The sequence below is a fragment of the Trachypithecus francoisi genome, unplaced genomic scaffold, assembly GCF_009764315.1.
Source record: "Trachypithecus francoisi isolate TF-2019V2 unplaced genomic scaffold, Tfra_2.0 Lachesis_group15, whole genome shotgun sequence".
Taxonomy (NCBI): domain Eukaryota; kingdom Metazoa; phylum Chordata; class Mammalia; order Primates; family Cercopithecidae; genus Trachypithecus; species Trachypithecus francoisi.
This window is the reverse complement of record NW_022681460.1, coordinates 77,929,053-77,952,280: the sequence shown is the minus strand read 5'-3', so window position 1 is coordinate 77,952,280 and position 23,228 is coordinate 77,929,053. Positions and strand designations below refer to the sequence as shown.

General features: G+C 40.7%; 1 protein-coding gene across 8 annotated transcripts in view; it reads left to right on the top strand.

Annotated features, from left to right (window-relative positions):
• The window catches only part of ECT2L (epithelial cell transforming 2 like), a 109,703-nt gene that overhangs the window by 25,780 nt on the left and 60,695 nt on the right, over positions 1 to 23,228 (top strand). For all 8 annotated transcript variants that reach the window (XM_033235309.1, XM_033235306.1, XM_033235312.1 and 5 more), the window contains exons 4-6: positions 16,516 to 16,678; positions 21,436 to 21,688; positions 22,864 to 23,032. In XM_033235309.1, coding sequence (XP_033091200.1) covers positions 16,516 to 16,678; positions 21,436 to 21,688; positions 22,864 to 23,032 — 585 coding nt within the window. The remainder of the gene's footprint in view (positions 1 to 16,515; positions 16,679 to 21,435; positions 21,689 to 22,863; positions 23,033 to 23,228) is intronic.

Here is a 23,228-nt window from a genome sequence, read left to right as displayed (position 1 = left end):
TTTTCATTTGGTAGCTCTCTAGGAGGAAGGAGTTTTTCAAAATCTTCCAAGTTTTAATTTTAAAAAAATTAGCTGGGCATGGTGGCAGGCACCTCTAATCCCAGCTACTTGGGAGGCTGAGGCAGGAGAATCACTTGAATGTGGGAGGTGGAGGTTGCAGTGAACTGAGATCGCACCATTGCACTCCAGCCTGGGCTACAGAGCAAGACTTCATGAAAAAAAAATTCCAAGCATTAGAATATAGGACATTACTAATACTTAGCATTATTCAAGTTTTCATTATTTAATTCAAGGTGGCTGGAGAAATCTTTCCCCTTGTCTTTCTTCAATTTCTGCTTACAGGGTTAGACACTGTTGATTACTGGCCCAGCCAAGTCATTCCACATTCCTCTCCTTCTTCCTGACAGAAACTCTGATTTTTCCCCCCGGGCATTCTATGCTTCAGGGGTGGCTGGTAAGTAACCCCACCCTACCAAGGGTGGGTCAGGGTTGGACTAAATTCATCACGATCACTGCCTCCCCTGGTTGGTGTCTGCTTTAGGAAAGGGCGTGTAGATATTAATTCTGCCCAAGGAGACGTAAGGATGGACAGTCTTCTTGCTGAAAGAAACTTAAACAAGATTTGAGGATGAACATCTTCTCTTCTGTCCTGCTAGCTGTGGTCACTGTTGTGTGAAAACCAATGCTCACCGCAGTTAGTTATTTGAGAACTATTTTTGGGACAAGCCTGAGGACCAAAGAAAACGGTTGAGGATGGCAAAGTGAAAATATAAGAAATCCTTGATGACATCATTAATTCACTGAATTTGCTAAATCTGAAGCTGCCATTGTTTACAGTGAAAGGAAGAAAAATAGGTTGAGAATGGTCCATAACAGTCCATTTATCTAGTAGTCACTTCTCTGGTCATCTCAACTCTAAATTTTATCTGAGAACCATGAAGGAAAAAACAAAAACCTTTTAGCAGTGAAATAGATTCCTTTTACACACAGGAGAAAGGCCTTCAGACTCTAATGCATAGTCTAAGTATTTAATTAATTTGGGACTTCAATAAAGTGATTCAGAAATGAGTTATACATACTTCTAAGACCACGATACATATGTTCAGTGCTTTGAATTTAATGTCAACATTAGCATTAGGATCTGCTATGATACTTCCTTCTACCAATGGGAAGTTCACAGCTGTTGAGAAGGGATGGTCCCTCAGAATCACTTGGAGTTTGTAAAACAGATAATGAGCCTCACCCCTAGACATTCTGGCTCAACACAATGGAATGGGGTGGAGGAAGCTGTTTTTACAAAGTTCCTCAGGTGATCTGGTGTACAGCCAAGGGTCAGACACAGGGTGGGTGACCTGAAAGCCCCAAGGCTTTTTCCATCTCTTGATTCTACTCCTCCTTGGAGTCAGGAACACAGATCACTTGAACTGTCTTGACCCTTCTAGTCTCAGTGCAATGAAACAAAATGATTTGTTCCAGTTCTGTGGGTGCCTTTTTCATTTTGCACTTGTGATGCTACTTACTGGCTTTAGAATGTGTTTCACTGTAGGCAGCCCAAAACTTGACGTGAATAATGAAGGATGTATTTTATTCTCACATCATTGAAAACTCCAGATATGGGTCTTCCTGCAGCGAAAGCTTCTTGTAGTGCTTCCGTAGTGAAACCAATGGCTTGTTTCTTCCTGTGCCTGTTCTGCCTCTGTAGCCATGGCTTTCTCCTTCCATTCCCTCAGATGTGTCCAGAAGAAAAAAACATTTGTTTGGGCTTTACTCTGATCAGACTCGTTTAGGCCCATGCCCATTTCTGGCCACTTGCTGTGCCCAGGGGATTGGCCTATACCTTGATCATATGCTTTTCAGAGCTGTGGTGTCAGCTTCTTTAGAATTATGTACACTGCCAAATAGAAATTGGGGTTATTTCACCAACAGAAGGGTAAGTAAATGAAGGATGACAAAAGCTAGTTTCTTCATTTAGCATTGAACAAATATTGACTGAGTACCTACCATGGACCAAGCATTGTTCTGAGTGCATGGGACTCAACAGTGAGCAGAGTGGAAAAGGGCCTGCCCACTACAGTTTATATTCTAGTAGAATAAAACTAAGATAGAAAAAGGGTGAACCCTGGAAGCAGCCAGACATCAAAGCTTCTAGCCCTTTGATGGGGAGGCCGAAAAGGCTCCACTGCTGGTTTTGAAGATGGAGGAAAAGGCCACGAGACAAGGAAGGCAGGCAGCTGCCAGGAGCAGGAAAAGGCACTGGAACTGACTGCAGCCCAGAGAAAGTGACTTGAGACGTCTGACCTCCAGAACCGTAAGATCAGTCTGTTGCTTTAAGCCACTATGTTTGTGGTAGCTTTGTTTACAAATTTGTTAGAGCAGCAACAGGAAACTATCATAAGCAGTGATTTTCTTTTTCTATTTTTCAACGTTTATTCTTTTTTCGATTCTTATTTTAATTTATACACATTTATTTAGCCCCAGCCATGCTGCAAGCACTCTGCCAGTTGCCAGGGACAGAGCAGTGAACAAGACAGTAGTGGAGACAGACATTATATGGTGAAGGAGGCCGGGTGCAATGGCTCACACCTGTTATCTTAGCACTTAGGGACAGAGGCCAGTGGATCACTTGAGCTTAGGAGTTCGAGACCAGCCTGGGCAACATGGTGAAAACCTGTCTCTACTAAAAAACACAAAAATTAGCTGGGTGCTGTGGTGTGTGCCTGTAGTCCCAGCTACTTAGAAGGCTGATGCAGGGGAATTGCTTGAGCCTGGGAGGTGGAGGTTGCAGTGAACTGAGATTATACCATTACACTCCAGCCTGAGCAACAGAGTCAGAGACCCTGTCTTAAAAATAAATAAATAAAACATAAATAAATAAATAAATAAATAAATGGTGGAGTCTGAAAAAGGACTGGGTCAGCAAGAATAAAAACATAAAACAGCGCTTAGATCACACGATAATGCACATCAAGTGTAAAGGACACAGGTTTCAGCAAAGGTTGTGAGATGGCATTAAGCAGGAGTGCTCAATGAGTGTCAGTCAGCTCCTAAAGGGACGTGTTTGGGCAGCAGGAATGGTTGTTGAGGAGATGGAGAGATCCTGGCTGTACCCCAGACGTGTCACTCGAAAACTCCACTATCATCACTTGACCTGGTTGCCTGTGTTGTTGCCAAAACAGTTTTCACCAGCCACGGGACTCTAACCCACTCTACTGGTTTCAGCTATTTCTGGCTCCACCCCCCAGAACCACATCACCTCATTGGCCCTAAATTATTAACACATAGGAAGTCAAACTGCAATTACGTAACAACAATACGTCTGTGTGCATGCATTATGCGTCATTTCCCATGATCCAAGACCAGCCTGGCCAGCCTGACATAACAAAGAAGTAGCTGTGACTGTGAGAAGTGACAAAAGTAATGGGACTTTACCTAGGCCAGAGGGTCAGGGAAAGCTGCCCTGAGGATGGGATATTTACACTGGAGTCTGAGGACGAGTAGGAGTCAGACAAGCAAAGACTTAGAGAGTGACTGTTCTATCTGTAGGGGACAGGATGTGTGAGAGCCTTGGTTCTTCTTTGCCTGCTCAACACCAATACCAGGCTTTTGTAGAAGCATTAGAAAATACAGATAGTGCCGGGCACAGTGGCTCACGCCTGTAACCCCAACACTTTGGGAGGCTGAGGCGGGTGGATCACTTGAGGTCAGGAGTTCGAGACTAGCCTGGCCAACATGGTGAAACCCCGTTTCTACTAAAAATACAAAAATATTAGCCAGATGTGGTGGGGGACACTTGTCATCCCAGCTGCTAGGCAGGCTGAGGCAGGAGAATCGCTTGAACCCATAAGGCAGAGGTCACAGTGAGCTGAGATCATGCCACTGCACTCTAGCCTGGGCGACAGAGCAGGACTCCATCTAAACAAAAAAGAAAAAAAAAAAAAAAAAAAAGAAAAAAAGAAAAGAAAAGAAAATATAGATAAGTAAAAAGAGGGAAATAGCAATCACCAATAATCCAATGATCCACCACCATATACAGCCTTCTTTTTACACTCCTGTGCATTCGTATGACTATATATGGATCCGATTAGACCAATTATCCAGAATTTTTTTTTTCTGGATAATTTTTTTAAAGAAACTTTAATCACTCTCCTTATTGCTTTAGCCATATCCAGTTTTGCTCTCTCGTCCTCTGAAGACAACAGCACATGGTTCTTCATTTCGTTTATATCCCAAACCGGGTCATTAGTCTGTGTGACACTGGCATTCACGAGGAAAACCCACTTCACACTCTGGACACCCAGCTGGTCTTATCACCCAAAATGAATTTTTCTCCCCCTGCCTTAATCAACGACTCCCACAATAAATGCATTACAGTTAATCCAAAGTCACTGATGGAAGCATTCCCTCTTCTCCCAGTTTGCCTGTTCAGCTATCCCCATCTTGATCGCTGTTCTACTCACTGACCTTGCAGTCCACGGGCTCCTCTGCTCTCTGTCAATCAGCCCTTTCCTTGGTATTTAACTTGCCTGATCACCCCATTTAGGGGCCATGGCCTGCCATGTTAGTAATTCACACTCCAATTCTCTCAGCTCTCTTGTTCAAGATTTTTATCACATTCATCTTCCAAAATCCTAGTCTGAATACCTGAACTTTTAAATTTCTCTCCTACATACATACCAGCCACTAAGAATTACTAGAGAAAACCAACAGCAAGGTAGATTGTTTGCTAGAAATTATTTTTTCTTTATTTTGGGAAAATTCAAGTTTAATTAAAACTATAATGATATAGGCCAGGCACGATGGCTCATACCTGAAATCCCAGCACTTTGGGAGGCCAAGGCAGGAGGATCACTTGAGGTCAAGAGTTTAAGACCAGCCTGGCTAACATGGTGAAACCCTGACTCTACTAAAAATACAAAACACAGCTGGATGTGGTGGCAGTTGTCTGTAATTTGGGAGGCTGAGGCAGGAGAACCTCTTGAACCTGGGAGGCAGAGGTTGCAGTGAGCTGAGATCACATCATTGCATTCCAGCTCAGGCAACAGACACTCCATCTCAAGAAAAAGAAAACCAAACTATACTGATCGAGTTTGGGTATTAGTTCCCACCCAAATCTCATAATGAATTGTAATCCCCAATACTGAAGGGAGATCTGGAGGGAGGTATTTGGGTCATGGGGGCAGATCCCTCATGGTTTGGTGCTGTCTTCATGATAGTGAGCGTCTAAGAGATCTGGTCATTTAAAAGTGTATGGCACCCTCCCCCAACTCCCCCACTGTCTCACTCTCTTGCTCCTGCTTTCTTCTTGTGACGTGCCTGCTTTCCCTTCACCTTCCACCATGATTGGAAGCTTCCTGAGGCCTCCTAAGAAACCAAGCAGATGCCAGCACCGTGTTTCCTGTAAAGCCTGCAGAACCATGAGCCAATTAAAGCTCTCCTCTTTATAAACTACCCAGTCCCAGCCAGGTGCGGTGGCTCACACCTGTAATCCCAGCACTTTGGAAGGCCTAGATGGGCAGATCACGAGATCAGGAGTTCAAGACCAGCCTGGCCACCATGGTTAAACCCCGTCTCTACTAAAGAAACAAAAAATCAGCCAGATGTGGTGACACATGCCTGAAATCCCAGCTACTCTGGAGGCTGAGGCAGGAGAATCCTTGAATCTGGGAGGCAGAGGTTGTAGTGAGCTGAGATCACACAATTGTACTCCAGCCTGGGCAACAGGGTGAGACTCTGTCTCAAACAAAACAGGAAAAAAAAAAATCCAGTCTGGAGTATTTCTTTATAGCAACACAAGAAGGGCCTAACACATATACAAAAATATAAGGGACCTCGGCATATTCAGCACCCATTTTTAATAATTATCAGCTCATGGTTCATATTATTTCATCTATTTCCCCGAAGTTGTAACCACCCTATATACCCTGGGTTATTATTATTTGTTTTGTTGTTTTTTAGATGGAGTCTCGCTCTGTCCCCCAGGCTGAAGTGCAGCAGCACAATCTCAGCTCACCGCAACCTCCGCCTCCCAGGTTCAAGAGGTCCTCCTGCCTCTGAGCCTCCCAAGTAGTTGGGATTACAGGTGCGTGCCATCACACCCAGCTAATTTTTATATTTTTAGTAGAGACGGGGTTTCACCATGTTGGCCAGACTGGTTTCAAACTCCTGACTTCAGTGATCCACCCTCATCGGCCTCCCAAAGTGCTAGGATTACAGGCATAAGCCACCACGCCCAGCCCCCGGTTTATTTTAAAGCAAACTGTAGACATCATGTCATTTCATACTTTAATATTCCAGTACATAACTTTTTTATAAAGGACTATTTTTTAAAATCTAATCACAATTGCATTATTGGCCTGAAAAAATAATTTCTTAGTATAATCAAATGTCTAGTCAGTAATCAATTTTCCTCAATGATCTCATAACTTACTTTAAAAATAATTGCTTTAACTCAGGACCCAGTAAGGTTCACAAATTGCAACTGATTAATATGACTTCTAGATTTCTTTTAATGTATAGGTTTTCTCCCCTCACTCTTTTTCTTTTCTTCCTTGTCCTGTAGAGTTTCCCACAGTCTATATTTTGCTGATTGTAACTTTCTGCCTCCCCTTTTCCTGAAAACTGGTAGTTTCAGGCCTGATGAAAGTCACATTTGATTTTTTGATAAGAATACTTTAAAGGTGGTGTTTTGTTCTTCCTTCAGAAGGTGGCGAGTTCCAGTGGTTTTTCTGTGTGCTGTTAGATACCATTGACAATCTTGGCATGGGTCCACTGTTTCATTAGGGGTTGCAAAATGTCGACATACTACCTCGTCATTCCTTTTCTGTTTACTAGTTAGCATACTTCTATAAAGAGAAACTTTCCCTCTTTAATGAGGTGTTTTCCCCTGAGGTAGAGTTCATACAGGAAAGACACATGTTGATTTTATTTACCAATTTTCTAACCAATAGCTTGGTTTTATGCCATCCTCCAAAATTGATGACTGAGTTCTTCGTAGTATTATAAACTCATGAACTTAAGTATATTATGTTTTAATCCATTTCAGTTATTTTCTTATTGGTATTGAAATTGTGTTGTTCCTGACCAGGGGAGCCTCCTCAAGATAACTCTTGAGTTCTTTTGACATGTTAATTTCTCTTCTTCTTATTTTGAGACAGGGTCTCACTCTGTCACTCAGGCTAGGGTGCTGGCTAAGTTTAAAAAAATTTTTTTTTATAGAGATGGGAGTCTCACTATGTTGCCCAGGCTGGTCTTGAACTCCTGCCCTCAAATTATCCTCCCACCTTGGCCTACCAAAGTGCTAGGATTACAGGGCATGAGCCACCACACCTGTTTGTTTCTAATAGTTTCTTTTCTTTCTGGTGTGATAAAATCTTCTGGGCTCGTCTTGTCCTTTTTCTGCCTCAGGCTTGGGATCACCATTTCTCCAAGGAGCCCTGTTTCCTTTTGGTGGGGTAAAATATTTGGTATTAGGTATTGCCCTAATAGGGCACTCTTATAAGTATCTCATAAGGTTGTTCAAGTTTCTAGGAATTTTTAGTACACAGAACTAGAAAATAACTTTAAAAAAAAGTTACAATGCATCAAGAGTTCGGATCCATATTCTCAATTCAAATTCAAGTCAACAGGATTTGTATTGAACCTTTCTGTATTGCATCCATATCTCCTTTCTTTCACACAGGAAATCTTGGTTCCCAATGACATTAACGTAATAACTCATTTTCTTTGTTCCATAATACATGCACAACATTCCCAAAACAACAAAACCATCACTACCACTCCCTATGTCATTGCTGAAATCAGTTAAAAATAATTTTTGCAGTTCTTATTGTCCTTAAGGTATGCCACATTTAGGGACATGGAGTCAAGTTTCTGTGTTTTAAAATGGAATAATCCCAATCTGTATGGTTATTCAACTAACTCAATACACAATTAGGTTGGTTTCATTTTGCTTTTGAATTTTAGGGATTGCCTTTATCAAATCCAATTTTGTTTGATAATTTAATATTAAAAGACATGTGGTTACAGAAGTCGCATCTAGAAAACAAGGTATATTCAGAAAAATCTAGCTTCTACCACTGTGTTGTTCTGTGCTCTGTTCCTTCCTTCCAAATCTCTCTATGACAGGGGTGGACAAGCTTTTTCTAAAGGGCCAGATCGCAACAATCTTAGGCCTCGTGGGCCCTGTGATCCCTGCTCCAACTACTTAGCTTTACCGATGCAGTACAAAGGCCACCATAGGCAGTATGTAAGTAAATGGGTATGGTTGTGTTCCAGTAACATTTTGCAAAAAGGGATGTCAAAAACAAATGGATACAGTCCACGGGCCATACACCTGCTCTAGAGTCATCTGCAGGGACCATGCCCAGATCCCCAGTTTCAACTCACTACTCACCCCATCCTAAACTGGTTTCTGCCCTTTTAAGTCCATATGGCTGAATCCAGAGGACTCTTGGATTTTTTTCAGTTATCTTGCTTGTCCTCTCTGCAGTTGTCAGTACAATCAAGTACTTACTCCTCGAAATGACAATCTTCTTGTGGATGCCATGATAGAAGATTCACCTGGCTTCCTCCTACCTCTCAGTCCTGTCCTTTCCATGTTGTTTAATGACAAATCCTCTATGTGTCATTAAATGCGGGCATTCCTCCAGCCTGTGGGAACTCTGCTTCTCTTTTTACTCTGTGCTGTCTGTGTAGAGCACTTAATCCATACCCAGGCTTTTATTTAATATTTCTGTAACAGTGATCAGGCAATTTTTATCTTTGGCCCAGGCATTGCCTTTGAGTTCCTAATTATATATCCAACTGCTTACTTGATATTTAATTTTGAATGTCTTGAAAACACCCCAAAACAACATGTCCAAGTGTGTACAATCATCATAGGCAAAATGTGACTATATTTTCTGTTTTAATAATGGTACCACCAGCCATCCAGTTCTAAAAGTTAGAAACCCAAGACTCATCTAATCATCACTTATCAATTTACCCACAATATCTCTCATGTGTTCAATTTTCTACATCTCTATCAATACCACCTTAGGCCAACCCACCATTATATCTGGCCTGGGCTATGGCTATGGCCGTGGCCTTCTAATTGGTCTCCCCGTCATTCTGGACTCTCCCACCCCTCCCTGTGCAGTCAGTGTTGGCTTCTCAAATGGCACTGAGACCATGTCATCATGCCCCTGTTTAACAGTTTTAGTTTTAAAAATTGTAAACTTTAACATGGCATCTAAGGCCCTGCAGGGATATGGCTCTGACCACCCCTTCAGCTTCCCCTCTTCCCTCTTCCTCCATAGTTCTTGGTGCTTCAGCCCAACTCACCTTCTTCCAGCTCTTCAGGTATGCCATGCTGTCTTTGCCCTTGACATTGCCCTCTACCAAGGAGGCTCTTCTACTTCCACTGCCCTTTTCTCCAAGGTGCCTTTAACCCACTTAGCTCCTGCAGGGAAGCCTTTCCACACATGTACTTTTTCTTCAGAAGATTAACTACAGTTATAATTTCACCATATTAGATTTTTTTAAAAATTGGTGCTGTCTTCCTAACCATACTATAGGCTCCATAAAGGCAGAAATTGTGTCATTTTTTGTTTGTTTGTTTTTTGTCTCATTAAAACCCCAGAATATAAGAAGGGATTCAAAATAATGTTGATTTAATAAGCGAATCAGTGAAGTGTACAACCACAGTAAACATGCACATACCAATTTAATGAAACAATTTTAGTTCATGTATTCCTTTGAGAACAGGTATTCAAACTGCACCCAAAAATTATAAATCTTACCCCCAGAAAAGACACATAGGTGCACAGATACAAAATTTGCCAGACATTTCAGGAACTTCGTATGCTGCATGAAACTCTCATATGGATAATAGTGCATGAAACTAAGTGAAATGTCTTCAATTTTTTTTTTTTATCATTTTAAATGACTTTATAGTATTCAATGGTCCAGATTTTGCTTAAGATTCTCTAGTTTTCCCTCCTTTGGTTTCAAGTTTATTATCCAACTTATTCAGTTTTCTCTTAATTTCAAAAACTATGTATTTTTTACTTCAAATGTCTGTTGTTTCTTTTCCAAATGAACATTTCAAACATTCACTCCTACTATTACCTTGACTTCTCTTTGAATATTTTCAGCATGTTTATGTTAAAATCTCTTGGATTATTTCATTACCTTTAGTTCTTGAGGTGACAGATCCCTTGTTTGTTTCATTTGCTGGCCTTTCCTCATGGTGTTTTAGTCTGAGGTTATTTTCCATGGGGAGGATAACTGCCCTGGGTTGTGGAGGCACATGGGGTGGTTCACATGTGTATCTTCATCTCTGGGAACCCCTTGGGTTTCTTATTTTCTCACCAGCATTTATGTTTCTATTGTAGCTCAGGGTCTCTAATGTGCCAGGAGATTTAATATGGACTTAAGCCCATGCAAGGTACAGGCCTGTTCTGATTTCCCCCAGGTCTCCCTTTCCTTTAGCAGCCCAGGAGACAGTGTGCTTCCTTGCTTCTTCCCTGCAAGGTCTGGACTCCTGTTAGTAGGAAAGCCTAGCACTACTCATCAAGACTGGGCCCAATTCTTCTGTGAATTTCTCAATTTCAGCTCCCACTTGGTGTCCTTGTGTTTTTTTTTTTTTTTTTTAATTTTATAACTTGCTGATTTCTTTTTTCATTGCTTTTCCGTTTGAAGAGATTATGCTTTATAATCCCAGCGCTTTTAGCTGTTTGAAATTAGTTCATAGTATATTAGTCCATTTCACAGTGCTATAAAGAACTGCCTGAGACTGGGTAATTTATAAAGATAAAAGAATTAATTGGCTCAGAGTTCTGCATGGGTGGGGAGGCCTCAGGAAACTTACAATCATGGTGGAAGGGGAAGCAGGCACATCTTACGTGGTGGCAGGTGACAGACAGAGACAGAGAGACAGAGAGAGAGAGAGAGAGAGAGAGGAGGAGGAACTGTCAAACACCAGTAAAACATTGGATCTCGTGAGAACTCACTATGACAAGAACAGCATGGGGGAAACTACCTCCATGATCTACTCACCCACCACCAGGTCCCTCCCTTGACATATGGGGATTATGGGGATTAAAATTTGAGATGAGATTTGAGTGGGGGCATAAAGCCAAAGCATATCACATAGATTCTTCTTTCAGCTCAGTCTACTGATTTCTAGGAAGATTAGATTTTATAGATATGCCATAACTTATCTCAGACATTTAGCTTGTTTTCCCCAGCTTTTGCTACTATAAACAACACTTAGAGGAACATCCTTTAGCTAAATCCTTAGACATATCTTTAATCACTGTTTTAGGAACAACCCCTAGAAGATGAATTGCTGGATCCAAAAGCACATTTGTATGGCCGTTGGTATTTGTCACTTGTCAACTTGTCTTCCTTTTCATGCAACTCAGAAGTTGTACAAATGCCTATGGTTCCCCTTGCCCTTGTATCATCTCCTTTTGGCCCCATTAAAATATGCACCAGAGGACCACCTGAGGTCGGGAGTTCGAGACCAGCCTGGCCAACATGGTGAAACCCTGTCTCTACTAAAAATACAAAAATTAGCCGGGCTTGGTGGCATGGACCTGTAATTCTAGCTGCTCAGGAGGCTAAGACAGGAGAATCGCTTGAACCCAGGAGGTGGAGGTTGCAGTGAGCAGAGATCACACCACAGTACTCCAGCCTGGGTGAGACGGCAAGACTCCATCTCAAAAATAAATAAATAAATAATTTTTAAAAAAACAAAACAAAACCATGCACCAGGGACTGAAACTGGGGTATGAACAGCACCCCAGACCCTGACCAAGCCATAAAACTGTTTGTAAAGAAGCCACCAGACAAGGCTTAGAGGTGCTGCCTAGGCAACCAGAAAACAGGGACCTCTGCCAAATCCACTCTGCCCTCCACAGGCCTCTCTCCAAGCTGTTCTCCTAGTCATTTTCCTCACAATTTTGGCAGCTTCTTTCTACTTATCAGAAATTTAAGAGCAGAGAATTAAATTCAAGTCCTGCATTACTAAGCTTTGTTATTTTTGCAAAGTACACGTTGTGCATTCAGTGGCACACTGCAAAGCATTATCATGAATTATTTAAATGAAACCATCCTTGTCACAATAAATGAGCAAAACACATTTTTTCACTTTCTTCTTACATGTTGCTATTTCTCTTCACGGATTTCTTACTTTGCAACATTAACTAAAACATGATGAGCCCCGCAATGTCATTACTACAAACTACCCTACCTTAGTTCTGCTGATCATGTATGACAGAAGCATTTTTCTTTCTTCTTAAGATTCATTATACTCAAATGTGTCCCTGTAGCAGCATAGAATAGGAACAAATATGAAATATGTATAACCAAGGTTTACTTTTGGAAGTAATTCATATTCAATTCTCATTTGCTTTGCTGGGATGGAACAATAGATGCTGTGAGGTGGGAAGGTAGTAGACATGAAAATCTAAAGATACTGAGACCCTTCGTTAGAAAGGAGGCCAGAAACATTTCTGTTTTGCCTCATATTTTATTAATCTATTTTATAATTCCAAGTAAATGAGAATAAAACTTATCTCAAAGGCTAGCAAAATGATCCTAAAGTCTCAGGCAATGAGGACAGTAATTAATTAAAGATTAACTGTTCTTGGCATTGTCACAGTCTTGTTCAGCTTGAATGTTAATCTCTAAGGAAATTACAGTTATTACCTGTGCTTTATTGTTGATACTGACAAGATCCTCAAGTGACACTTCTGTCTGTGGATACTACATGCTACCAGTACAGGCCCGACTCCATTCTTTGCCCCTGTTTACACGCGCACGCACACACACACACACACACACACACTCTCTCTCTCTCCTTACAATGGTATGCAAACAGGTTCATTTTACGCCACTCTGTTTCGTTTCAGGATGTGACAAGGCTACATGGACAGGGATTAAAAAAACAGCAGTGACTTAAGGCCAGGGGAGGAGGAACACAGAAGATAAATCAGCAATCATTAAAACTTGGAATTGAAGCAAACTTTTAAAAAAATATTTTGGCCACTTAAAAAAAACTTTGCGTTTTGCAATAATTTTTAACTCACAGAAAAGTTGCAAGAATAGTACAGATAATGTCTTTATCCCTTTTACCTGGACTTCCTCATTTAGTTAACATTTTAATAGTTATGGCTGGGCACAGTTGGCTCACGCCTATAATTCCAGCACTTTGGGAGGCCAAGGCAGGCGGATCACTTGAGCTAAAGAGTTCGAGACCAGCCTGGGCAACATAATGAAACCACATCTCCGCTAAAAATACAAAAAATTAGCCAGGTGTGTGGTGCATGCCTGGAGTCCCAGCAATTTGGGAGGCTGAGGTGGGAGGACTGCTAGAGGCCGGGAAGCAGAGGTTGCAGTGAGCTGAGATCGTGCCACTGCCCTCCAGCCTGGGTGACAGAGCCAGGCCCTGTCTCAAAAAAAAAAAAAAGTTAACAGTTTAATAGCTAACATTTTACCATTTTTGCCTTATTATTTAGAATCACTTGAGAGTAAATTACAAACATGATGTCCATTACCTTAAGGGTGTCAATGTGTGTTTCCTAAAACACAAGGTGTACACACTGCTGAAAAATCAAAGTACATCCAGCATTACCAGGAAATCAGCACTGATAAAACACTATATCCACCCCGCAGACTCCATTCCCATATTCCTGATTGCTCCAGCAATGTCCTTTATAATCACACTTTTCCTTTTGGTCTAGAATCCAGCCCAGGGTTATCTACTGTATTTAGTTTCCATGTCTCTAGATCCGCCTTCAAAGTGGAGCAAATGCTCAGGTTTTCCTTGTCTCTTATGACTTGATACTTTTGAAGAGTACAGGCCTGCTGCTTTGCCAAATGACCCTCAATTTCTGGTTGGGTGATGGTTCCTCAAGATTATCTTCAGTTTATACCTTCTTGGCAGGAACAGTGTGGAAATGATGCTGTGTTCTCTGTGGATTGCATCGGGGGGCATAGCATGTCAATTTGTCCCACAGCTCGTGATTATATCCCTTGGTTAAGATAGTTAATTATTAAGTATTTTGTACTTAATTTATATTTAATAAACAATTTTAAAGCATTTGATTAATTTTAAAGTAATCAAAAACTATTTTAATCTATGTAAATATCCTGTTTCTTATCAAGCTTCACCCACTAGTTTTGGCATTCATTAATCATTCTTTTTTTTTTTTTTTTTTTGAGATGGAGTTTTGCTCTTGTCACCCAGGCTGGAGTGCAGTGGCACGATCTCTGCAACCTCCACTTCCCGTGTTCAAGCGAATCTCCTGCCTCAGCCTCCCAAGTAGCTGGGCTTACAAGCGTACACCACCATGCCTGGCTAACTTTCATATTTTTAGTAAAGACAGGGTTTCACCACATTGGCCAGGCTGGTCTCAAACTCCTGACCTCAGGTGATCCACCCACCTTGGTCTCCCAAAGTGCTGGGATTACAGGCGTGAGTCGCTCATTGATGATTCTTATTTGAAGCAATTATGACTATGATGGCCTCCAAGCAGTGATTTCCTAATTTCTTAATTCCTTCTGCATGTATTAATTGGTGTTCTGTTATGAGGCATTTTCCTTCTCCCCTATTTATTTATTCATTCATGGGTATATTTATATCAGTATGGACTCAGGAATGCCTATTTTATTCAATAGGCTATATTACATTAATTATTTGCTTTGAAACTCAAATTATTCCATATTTTGCCAGTGGGAGTGACTTTATTAATAAATTGGCTTCTGTATTCTTTTGGTTAAGTACTTCCTTATTTTCTAGTGTCAAGATATTCCAGACCTATCTTATACTTTCCTTGTCCCTACCCTAGTATCAGCCATTTCTCCAGTAAGCTCTGGTTTATTTTATTAGGAAATGGAATTGAGAAACCAATATCTGAGTTTATGGTGTGTTCATTGCTTTTGTGATGTCATTGCTTTTAGGTGCTGTAAGATGAAATATATGTACACACGTGTACATATACAGCCATCTGTCTCTATTTGTGTATCATTCATTTATATACATATTTTAAAACATGAGATTTTACAGTGATATCTCCAATTTCTCTCCAACTCCGTATAGATTAGTCTAGCTTTCCTCCTTTATATATTTGTAGATCCTTTTTCCAAAAGTGAGAAACCTAGCTCCCATAATCTTCAAATCTTTCCCAACCCCCTGTAAACAACCAATCTTCCAGCCCTTCAGAAGCCATCGTCTCCTTCTCCCCTTCTGCACATGGCTATTGCCCCACTGAGTCTCTCCACACTCTTGCCGTGGCCACGCCAGGCTGAGCAAACCCTCTTACTGACCCGTAATAGCACATTCTTCTTTTCTATACCTGCTACCCATTCAGGACAAATGATTGCCATTTCAGAATATGGCCAGCTTTGTGTTAAAAGAAGGATTAAATACATCACATAATATAGTGTGTCAGCTCCAGTGGGGAAGAGAATTTGGTCTTGTAATAGAGGCAGCCACTCAAAAGGAAAAAGAAATTTCTTCCAGAAGCACTGGTCTAAAAAAACAAAAAAGTCCACACACAAGAAAATCTCGGTGAATATATCTTTGCTTTGAATTTCAACTCCATTAAAAATCTTGGGTTGAGTTTTAAATTGATAGTGAAAAGGTTTTATAGTCTTTTTCTCTTGAAAATCACACCAAACTAGGTTTACTCGAAGACTGTTTTCTTCCTGTAAATTTTAGATATTCTTGTTATTTGTCTTCCTTTTTAGAATGGATAATTCAAAGCAAATCCTTTTTTTTTTTTTTTTGAGACAGAGTGTCACTGTGTTACCCAGGCTGGAGTGCAGTAGCACGATCTCGGCTCACTGCAACCTCAGCCTCCTGGGTTCAAGTGATTCTCCTGCCTCAGCCTCCCAAGTAGCTGGTATTACAGGCACGTACCACCATACTCAGCTAATTGTTCGTATTTTTTTTTTTTTTTTTTTTTTTTTGAGGCGGAGTCTCGCTCTGTCGCCCGGACTGGAGTGCAGTGGCCGGATCTCAGCTCACTGCAAGCTCCGTCTCCCAGGTTTACGCCATTCTCCTGCCTCAGCCTCCTGAGTAGCTGGGACTACAGGCGCCCGCCACCTCGCCCGGCTAGTTTTTGTATTTTTAGTAGAGACGGGGTTTCACCGTGTTAGCCAGGATGGTCTCGATCTCCTGACCTCGTGATCCGCCCGTCTCGGCCTCCCAAAGTGCTGGGATTACAGGCTTGAGCCACCGCGGCCAATTGTTCGTATTTTTAGTAGAGACAGAGTTGTGCTGTGTTGGCCATGCTGGTCTTGAACCCCTAACCTCAAGTGATCCGCTCACCTTGGCCTCCCAAAGTGCTGGGATTACAGGCTTGAGCCACCACACCCGGCCTAAATATTTTTAAAATCTAGATTTATGTTTTGTTAGGATTTTTTATAGGTAGAACACTGGAGGAAGATCAATGACCAATATTTATGCTGACTTTTTAGTCAATTTTAGACATTAGTGTTCTAAACTAAATTTCTCTTTCTTTTTAGGTTTGTCCAAGACTGGTTTTCAGAAAGGATGCAAGTGGCCAAAGTGGATTTCTCTACAGTGTTACCACGCTTCATTTCTCTATATATCTTTTCCTTTCTGAGTCCGAAAGATTTGTGTGCAGCTGCCCAAGTCAGCTGGCCCTGGAAGTTTTTAACTGAACAGGTTTACTATTTGTCACTTCCTAGTAATAGGGCACAAGTACAGCTGTAATCTTAAATGAGGCTACTAGGGTAGCTCCCTTCCCTGAAGACAATAGCTGAGGGTACCTGATCCATCCCTTACCCTTGAGAGAAAAAATAGGGATAAGTGAAATACAATAATGTATTTCTATAAATAAATAAGGCATATAGACTATCCAATAATTCCTGTTACTTAAAAAATCTTTAAATACTCAGTATAATTATTTAGAAAACATTTTATCTTGGTTAAAGAAGTTCACTTTCTTTTGAGACGGAGTCTCGCTTTGTCACCCAGGCTGGAGTGCAGTGGCGCGATCTCGGCTCACTACAACCTCCACCTCCTGGGTTCTAGCGATTCTCCTGCCTCAGCCTTCTGAGTAACTGGGATTACAGGCGCCTGCCACCACACCTGGCTAATTTTTGTATTTTTAGTAGGGACGGGGTTTCACCATGTTGGTCAGGCTGGTCTCAAATTCCTGACCTTGGGTTCCGCTTGCCTCGGCCTCCCAAAGTACTGAGATTACGAGCATGAGCCACCGCGCCCTGCCAAGAAGTTCACTTTTCTTCATGAAAAATGATTTATGCTTTAGATTTTGTATATTATCTCCGATAACTCAGCTCTAGAAACTGCTACACAACCACAGCCTCAACTGATCCCTTATTGTCTAACATCTGTTAAAGAACATACATTGCGATCTTAACAGCAGTTGAAAGCAGTTAAAAGCAGCAGCTGTTTAAAATTAACATCTTTTGCCATTAATTCTGCCTCTAGGCTGTCCCTTTTCTTGTAAAATATTTAATAAAATGTAACAATACACATACTTTTTTTTTTTCAGAGACAGGATCTCGTTCTATTGCCCAGGCTGGAATGCAGTGGTACCATCTGGCTCACTGCAACTTCTGCCTCCCAGGCTCAAGTGGTCCTCCCATCTCAGCCTCTTGAGTACCTGGGACTATAGACATGCACCACCATGCCCAGTGAATTTTTGTAGTTTTAGTAGAGATGAGGTTTCGCCATGTTGGCCAGGCTGGTCTGGAACTCCTAGGCTCAAGAGATCCACCCACCTCAGCCTCCTAAAGTGCTGGGATTACAGGTGTGAGCCACTGTGCCTAGCTAGTCTGTTTATATTTCTGTAAACACTTATATATTTGTGTTTAATCCATCATTTTACTATTTTTTGTTTGTCGCATTTAGTTTTTTCCCTCTCCCTGTCTTCCTTTGCGTTAATTAAAATTTTTTTTTCAGGCTGGATGTGGTGGCTCACGATCCGAGGCTGACGGATCACGAGGTCAGGAGATCAAGACCATCCTGGCTAACACGGTGAAACCCCGTCTCTACTAAAAATACAAAAAAAAAAAAAATTAGCCAGGCGTGGTGGTGGGCGCCTGTAGTCCCAGCTACTTGGGAGACAGAGGCAGGAGAATGGCATGAACCCAGAGGCAGAGCTTGCAGTGAGCAGCGATCGGGCCACTGCACTCCAGCTTGGGCAAGAGAGAAAGACTTTTGTCTCAAAAAAAAAAAATTTGTATTTTCAATTGTTAGATTATTTAACAGTTATTTCATGGTTACCATAGAGATTATAACATATAACCTTGTATTAATATTACCTTACCATTTCTAAGGCAATGCAAGGAGCTTAGAACCCTTTAACTTCATTGACCCTCCTCTGTTTCCATGCTTTTTTGTTAAAGATTTTTATTTTATATATACCAATAACTAATAGCCTACTGTTGACCAGAAGACTTACTGATAATGCTAACAGTCAATTGACACACGTTTTGTATGTATATTATATACTGTATTCTTCAATATGGCAAGCAAGAGAAAAGAGATTGTTATTTAAACATTCATGAGAAAATATATTTACTATTTGTTAAGTGGAAATGGATCATCATAAAGATCTTCATCCTCATGTTGAGTAGGGAGGAAGCTGAGGAAGAAGAGGAAAAGGAGGAGGAAGAGGAAGGGTTGGTTTTGCTGTCTTAGGGGAGGCAGAGGTGGAAGAAAGCGCGTATAAATGCACCCATGCAGTTCAAACCCGTTGTTCAAGGGTTAAGTGTGTAAAATAAACATTTATAACACATAAACACTTATCTCACAAATCTTTATTACTATTGTTTTATGTAGTCAATATTTATTTATATATGACCATATTTTTTTCTGTAGCTCATTTTTTTCTGTTCTGCATCTCTTAGTTTCCATTTGAGATCATTTTCCTTTTACGTTCTATTTAATATTACCTTGAGTACAGGTGTGCTGCTGATAAATTCTCTTAGTTTTTGTGTGTCTGAAAATATCTATTTCATCTTCATACTTAGAAGATATTTCAGTAAGAAATCTGAATTCTAGGTTGGCAGCTAATTTTTTTATAGAACTTTGAAATATTTCATTTTTTTTTCTTGAGAAGTCAAGTTTTATTGTTGATCCTTTAAAGGTAACATTTCTATCATCTCTAGCTGCTTTTTGGACTTTTTCTTTCATTTTCAGTAACGTTATTGTGATATACCTAGGTGTGAGTGTTTATGTATCTTGTATTTGGCTGTGATTTTTGAGTCTGAGACTTAATGTCTTTCATCAGTTTTGAAACATTCTCAGATGTTATTTCTTCTTATTGATTCTGCCCCATTCTCTCCCTTTTTCTCCTAGTATTCCAATACTTATAGGTTGGAAAGATTCACCATGTCTCGTAACTTTCATATTCTTTTATACATTTTCCATTTCTGTGACCTTCAGTATTTCAGTCTGGATTTTCTTCAGACCCGTCTTTCAGTTTACTAATTATTTCTTTAGCTAGATTCTAATCTGATCTTAAACCCATCCACTGAGTTCTAAATTTCAGTTATTATATATTTTCAGTTCTAGAATACTGATTTCTTTTGCCAAAATTTTCCACCTAGTCATTTATTTTAGATATATTAATTATAGAGTGTTTATTTCCCCAAAGTTCATGTCTGGTGATTACAGTATTTGGATTGCCTGTGGATCTCTCTATAGTTACTAAAAACCAAAAAGAAGACAGAATTCTTGTCTATTGTGTGTTCTAGTTAATTTTGATTGAGTACCACATACTGAGTATACAAAATTGATGTGATCCTTTGAGTCTCTGGGTGATGTTATCTTCCTCCAGAGAGAATTTACTTTTGCTTCTGGCACATCTAGTGCTAGGAACAAATCATACAAATCTAGTCAAGGAATGAGATATTTCAAAGCTGGCTTCAGTCTTTGTGAGTTTGTCTAATTCAGTATTATCCTTCCTGAAAAGAATCTTAATTGAAAGCTGGTGTGATTACTAAGGCTCTTCCTCTTAGTGGGCCCTAAATTTCCATTTGTGTCCTCTCTTCCCTGTGAGAATGCCTAAGATTCTCTTCTAGCATCTAAGTCTTTTAGTCATAACTTTCTGTTCGGATTCTCAGCCTAACAAGCTTTACTTTGGAACTGACAAATGCCTTGAAGTAAAAAGTGATGCCAAATATCAGGCTTACCTCTCTGGGTTTCCCTTCTTTCTGGGGTCTCGGTTGAACAAATCCTTATTGCATTGATAGCTCTATAATATAGCCTTCAAATAATTGTATAATATTTGGTCGGTATTTCATTAGATCAAACCACATGAAATTTTCTTTTTCTTATGTCAAAATGGCTGCATATTGGCAATATCATATGCTTCAGTCAAAATTATTCTCAATAAGAGGGTTAATCTGAAAGAAACTATTCCACTATTGCTAGAAGCTGAATTCTCAGAATCTAGGGTTAATGTAACCAAATGCTATTGGAACACTAGATAAGTATCACAAAGAGGTCTAATACATACATTCACATATAATGTATATATTCATCAAATAATATCTTTCCTATGGAACAAGATATGCTTCTTATTTCCAAGTCAAGTTCAGATAGTAAGTCAATAGTAGCATTTTAAAACCTTATATCTGGCCAGGTGCAGTGGCTCACACCTGTAATCCCAGCACTTTGGGAGGCTGAAGCGGGTGGATCACCTGAAGTCAGGAGTTCCAGACCAGCCTGGCCAACAGGGAGAAACCCCATCTCTAGCAAAAATACAAAAAAACTAGCTGGGTATGGTGGCATGCACCTGTAATCCCAGCTACTCAGGAGGCTGAGGCAAGAGAATTGCTTGAACCCAGGAGGGAGAGGCTGTAGTGAGCTGAGATCGCACCACTGCACTCCAGCCTGGGTGATAGAGCAGGACTTGGTCTCAAAAAGAAAAAAAAAAAGAAATAAAAATAAAAGGCCAGGCGCAGTGGCTCACACCTGTAATCCCAGCACTTTGGGAGGCCGAGGCAGGCAGATCACAAGGTCAGGAGATCAAGACCATACTGGCTAACACAGTGAAACCTTGTCTCTACTAAAAATACAAAAAAATTGGCCGGGCGTGGTGGCGGGTGCCTGTAGTCCCAGCTACTCAGAAGGCTGAGGCAGGAGAATGGCGTGAACCCAGGAGGTGGAGCTTACAGTGAGCCGAGATCAAGACACCGCACTCAAGCCTGGGTGACGCAGCGAGACTCCATCTCAAAATAAATACATAAAATAAAATAAAATAAAATGTTTTTAAAAACGTTATATTTTATGTAAACATTGTAGAACAAATGGATTTGCATACGAATTCTCAGATTTTTGTACCAGAAATCTTAGTGTAATGAAAAAGTATCTGTGTACCTGAAAATATTATTGCTAGAAAACTGTCTGAAAACAATTTGTGATTCATCTTCCTCTTGTTTCTGAAGGATTGCTTATGGATGCCCAAATGCGTTAAATTCGGGTGGTTTCTGCCCTATACTCCAACAGCTAATGAGTATGGTGCTTGGAAGCGCCATTACATTGCCTGTGTGTCCCACTTAGACTGGCTGACACCTAGGGAGGCTGCTGCTACTTATGGGACGCTGAATGAACCCAAAACAGAAGATGAGGAACTACTGGAGAGACAAAGAGAAAAGTGCTTGAGGAAAAGAATTTGGGAGGAAATTGCACTACGTAACAGTAAGTAGCATTTTAAACCTTTATATCTTATGTAAATATTGTAGAAACAAATGGATCACATACAAATTCCCACAGAGGAGGACAGCCCTGTCTTTTGCAGTACTCTGAGTGACAGTCTTTATTTTCCAGATGAGCTTTTTTCTTTATTGTATATTTCAAGTTAATTGATGAGAAAAACAAAGATTTCAGACAAAATATATAAGGTTAAATATCAGTGTCTCCATTGCTATTCTGGCTCCTTTTAGGCTTATAAGACCAAAAACAAAGAGCAGAAAGATGTTTGAACACGGATAAGAAGCAAATAAATAGGTTCAAAACAGAGGAACTGGGAGTGATGAAAAAAGGAAGAGAAATGAAAGTGAGAATGGAAGCAGGGAAAATGCCATTTAAAAAAGGAGAAAGAGGACATCTTTTTCCTCTCTTTTTAAAGCATCTTTCAGTTACGCCCCCTATTTATTTAATTAATTATTTATTTATATATTTTTGAGACAGGGTCTCACTCTGTCACCCAGGCTGTGCAGTGGTGCAATCTCTGGCTCACTACAGCCTCAACTTCTGAGGCTCAAGTGATCCTCCCACCTCAGCCTCCCGAGTAGCTGGGACCACAGGTGCACACCACCATGCCCTGCTAATTTTTTGTATTTTTGTAGAGACAGGGTTTCTCCATGTTGGCCAGGCTGGTCCTGAATTCCTGGGCTCAAGTGACCCACCCACCCTGGCCTCCCAAGGTGCTGGCGTGAGCCACGGTGCCCAGCCTCAGCTAGGCCTTATGCTTTACGCAGTGTGTAAAAGAAAACAGCAAAACTGATTTGAGTTCTCCCGTGCTTTCTTCCCACTAACTCACCCTCCGGTGAGATTGTGACAAATAAGAAATTGCTTGAAGGCAAGAAGAAGGGCACAAATGAATGTGACACATATCAAAAGATTAACTGGTCTCCGCAAGAAAAGGATTGCTTGTTCTCTGAGCTGTGTTTCTTGACCTGAAATGACTGGTAGCTCACAGCCACAGTGCCGAGAGGATGAGAAATCCAAACAGAGTACATGAAAATGGCTGTAATTATTGTCATTTGGAACCTTGCCCTGGTACAGCTTTATTTTTGATGCCTTTATCTGTGTGGACTTGGCTGGGAGAAGTATGAAGTAATCAGCCCCGCCTGCTGCTTTTTGTTTTTCAGAGGAGTTATTCAAAGTTAGACCCCCTTGGGTTAGTGGAACTTGCTGCTCTAGCGTGCTAAAGCCCAGAAGCCAACCACGCCTCTCCCAGACTGTAAGGGAGCGAGTGGGATTACATGAAGCTTTGGAGAAACAGCTTGTTTTGACATCTTTAGAAATCTTGCCCAAGCGGTAAGCAAAATTCCATCTACTGACGGCTCAACACCATCCCAATACCAAACATTCACTCTAGAATAAATTTAGCTATCATGCAGAAATCTTGTGTAATTCTGTGGCTCATATCCTATGAAATATCGGTAAAGATAATTAATTTTCTAGAACAGTAGTCAAACATGCCTTCTGAAGAGGTAAACATATAACATCCAAA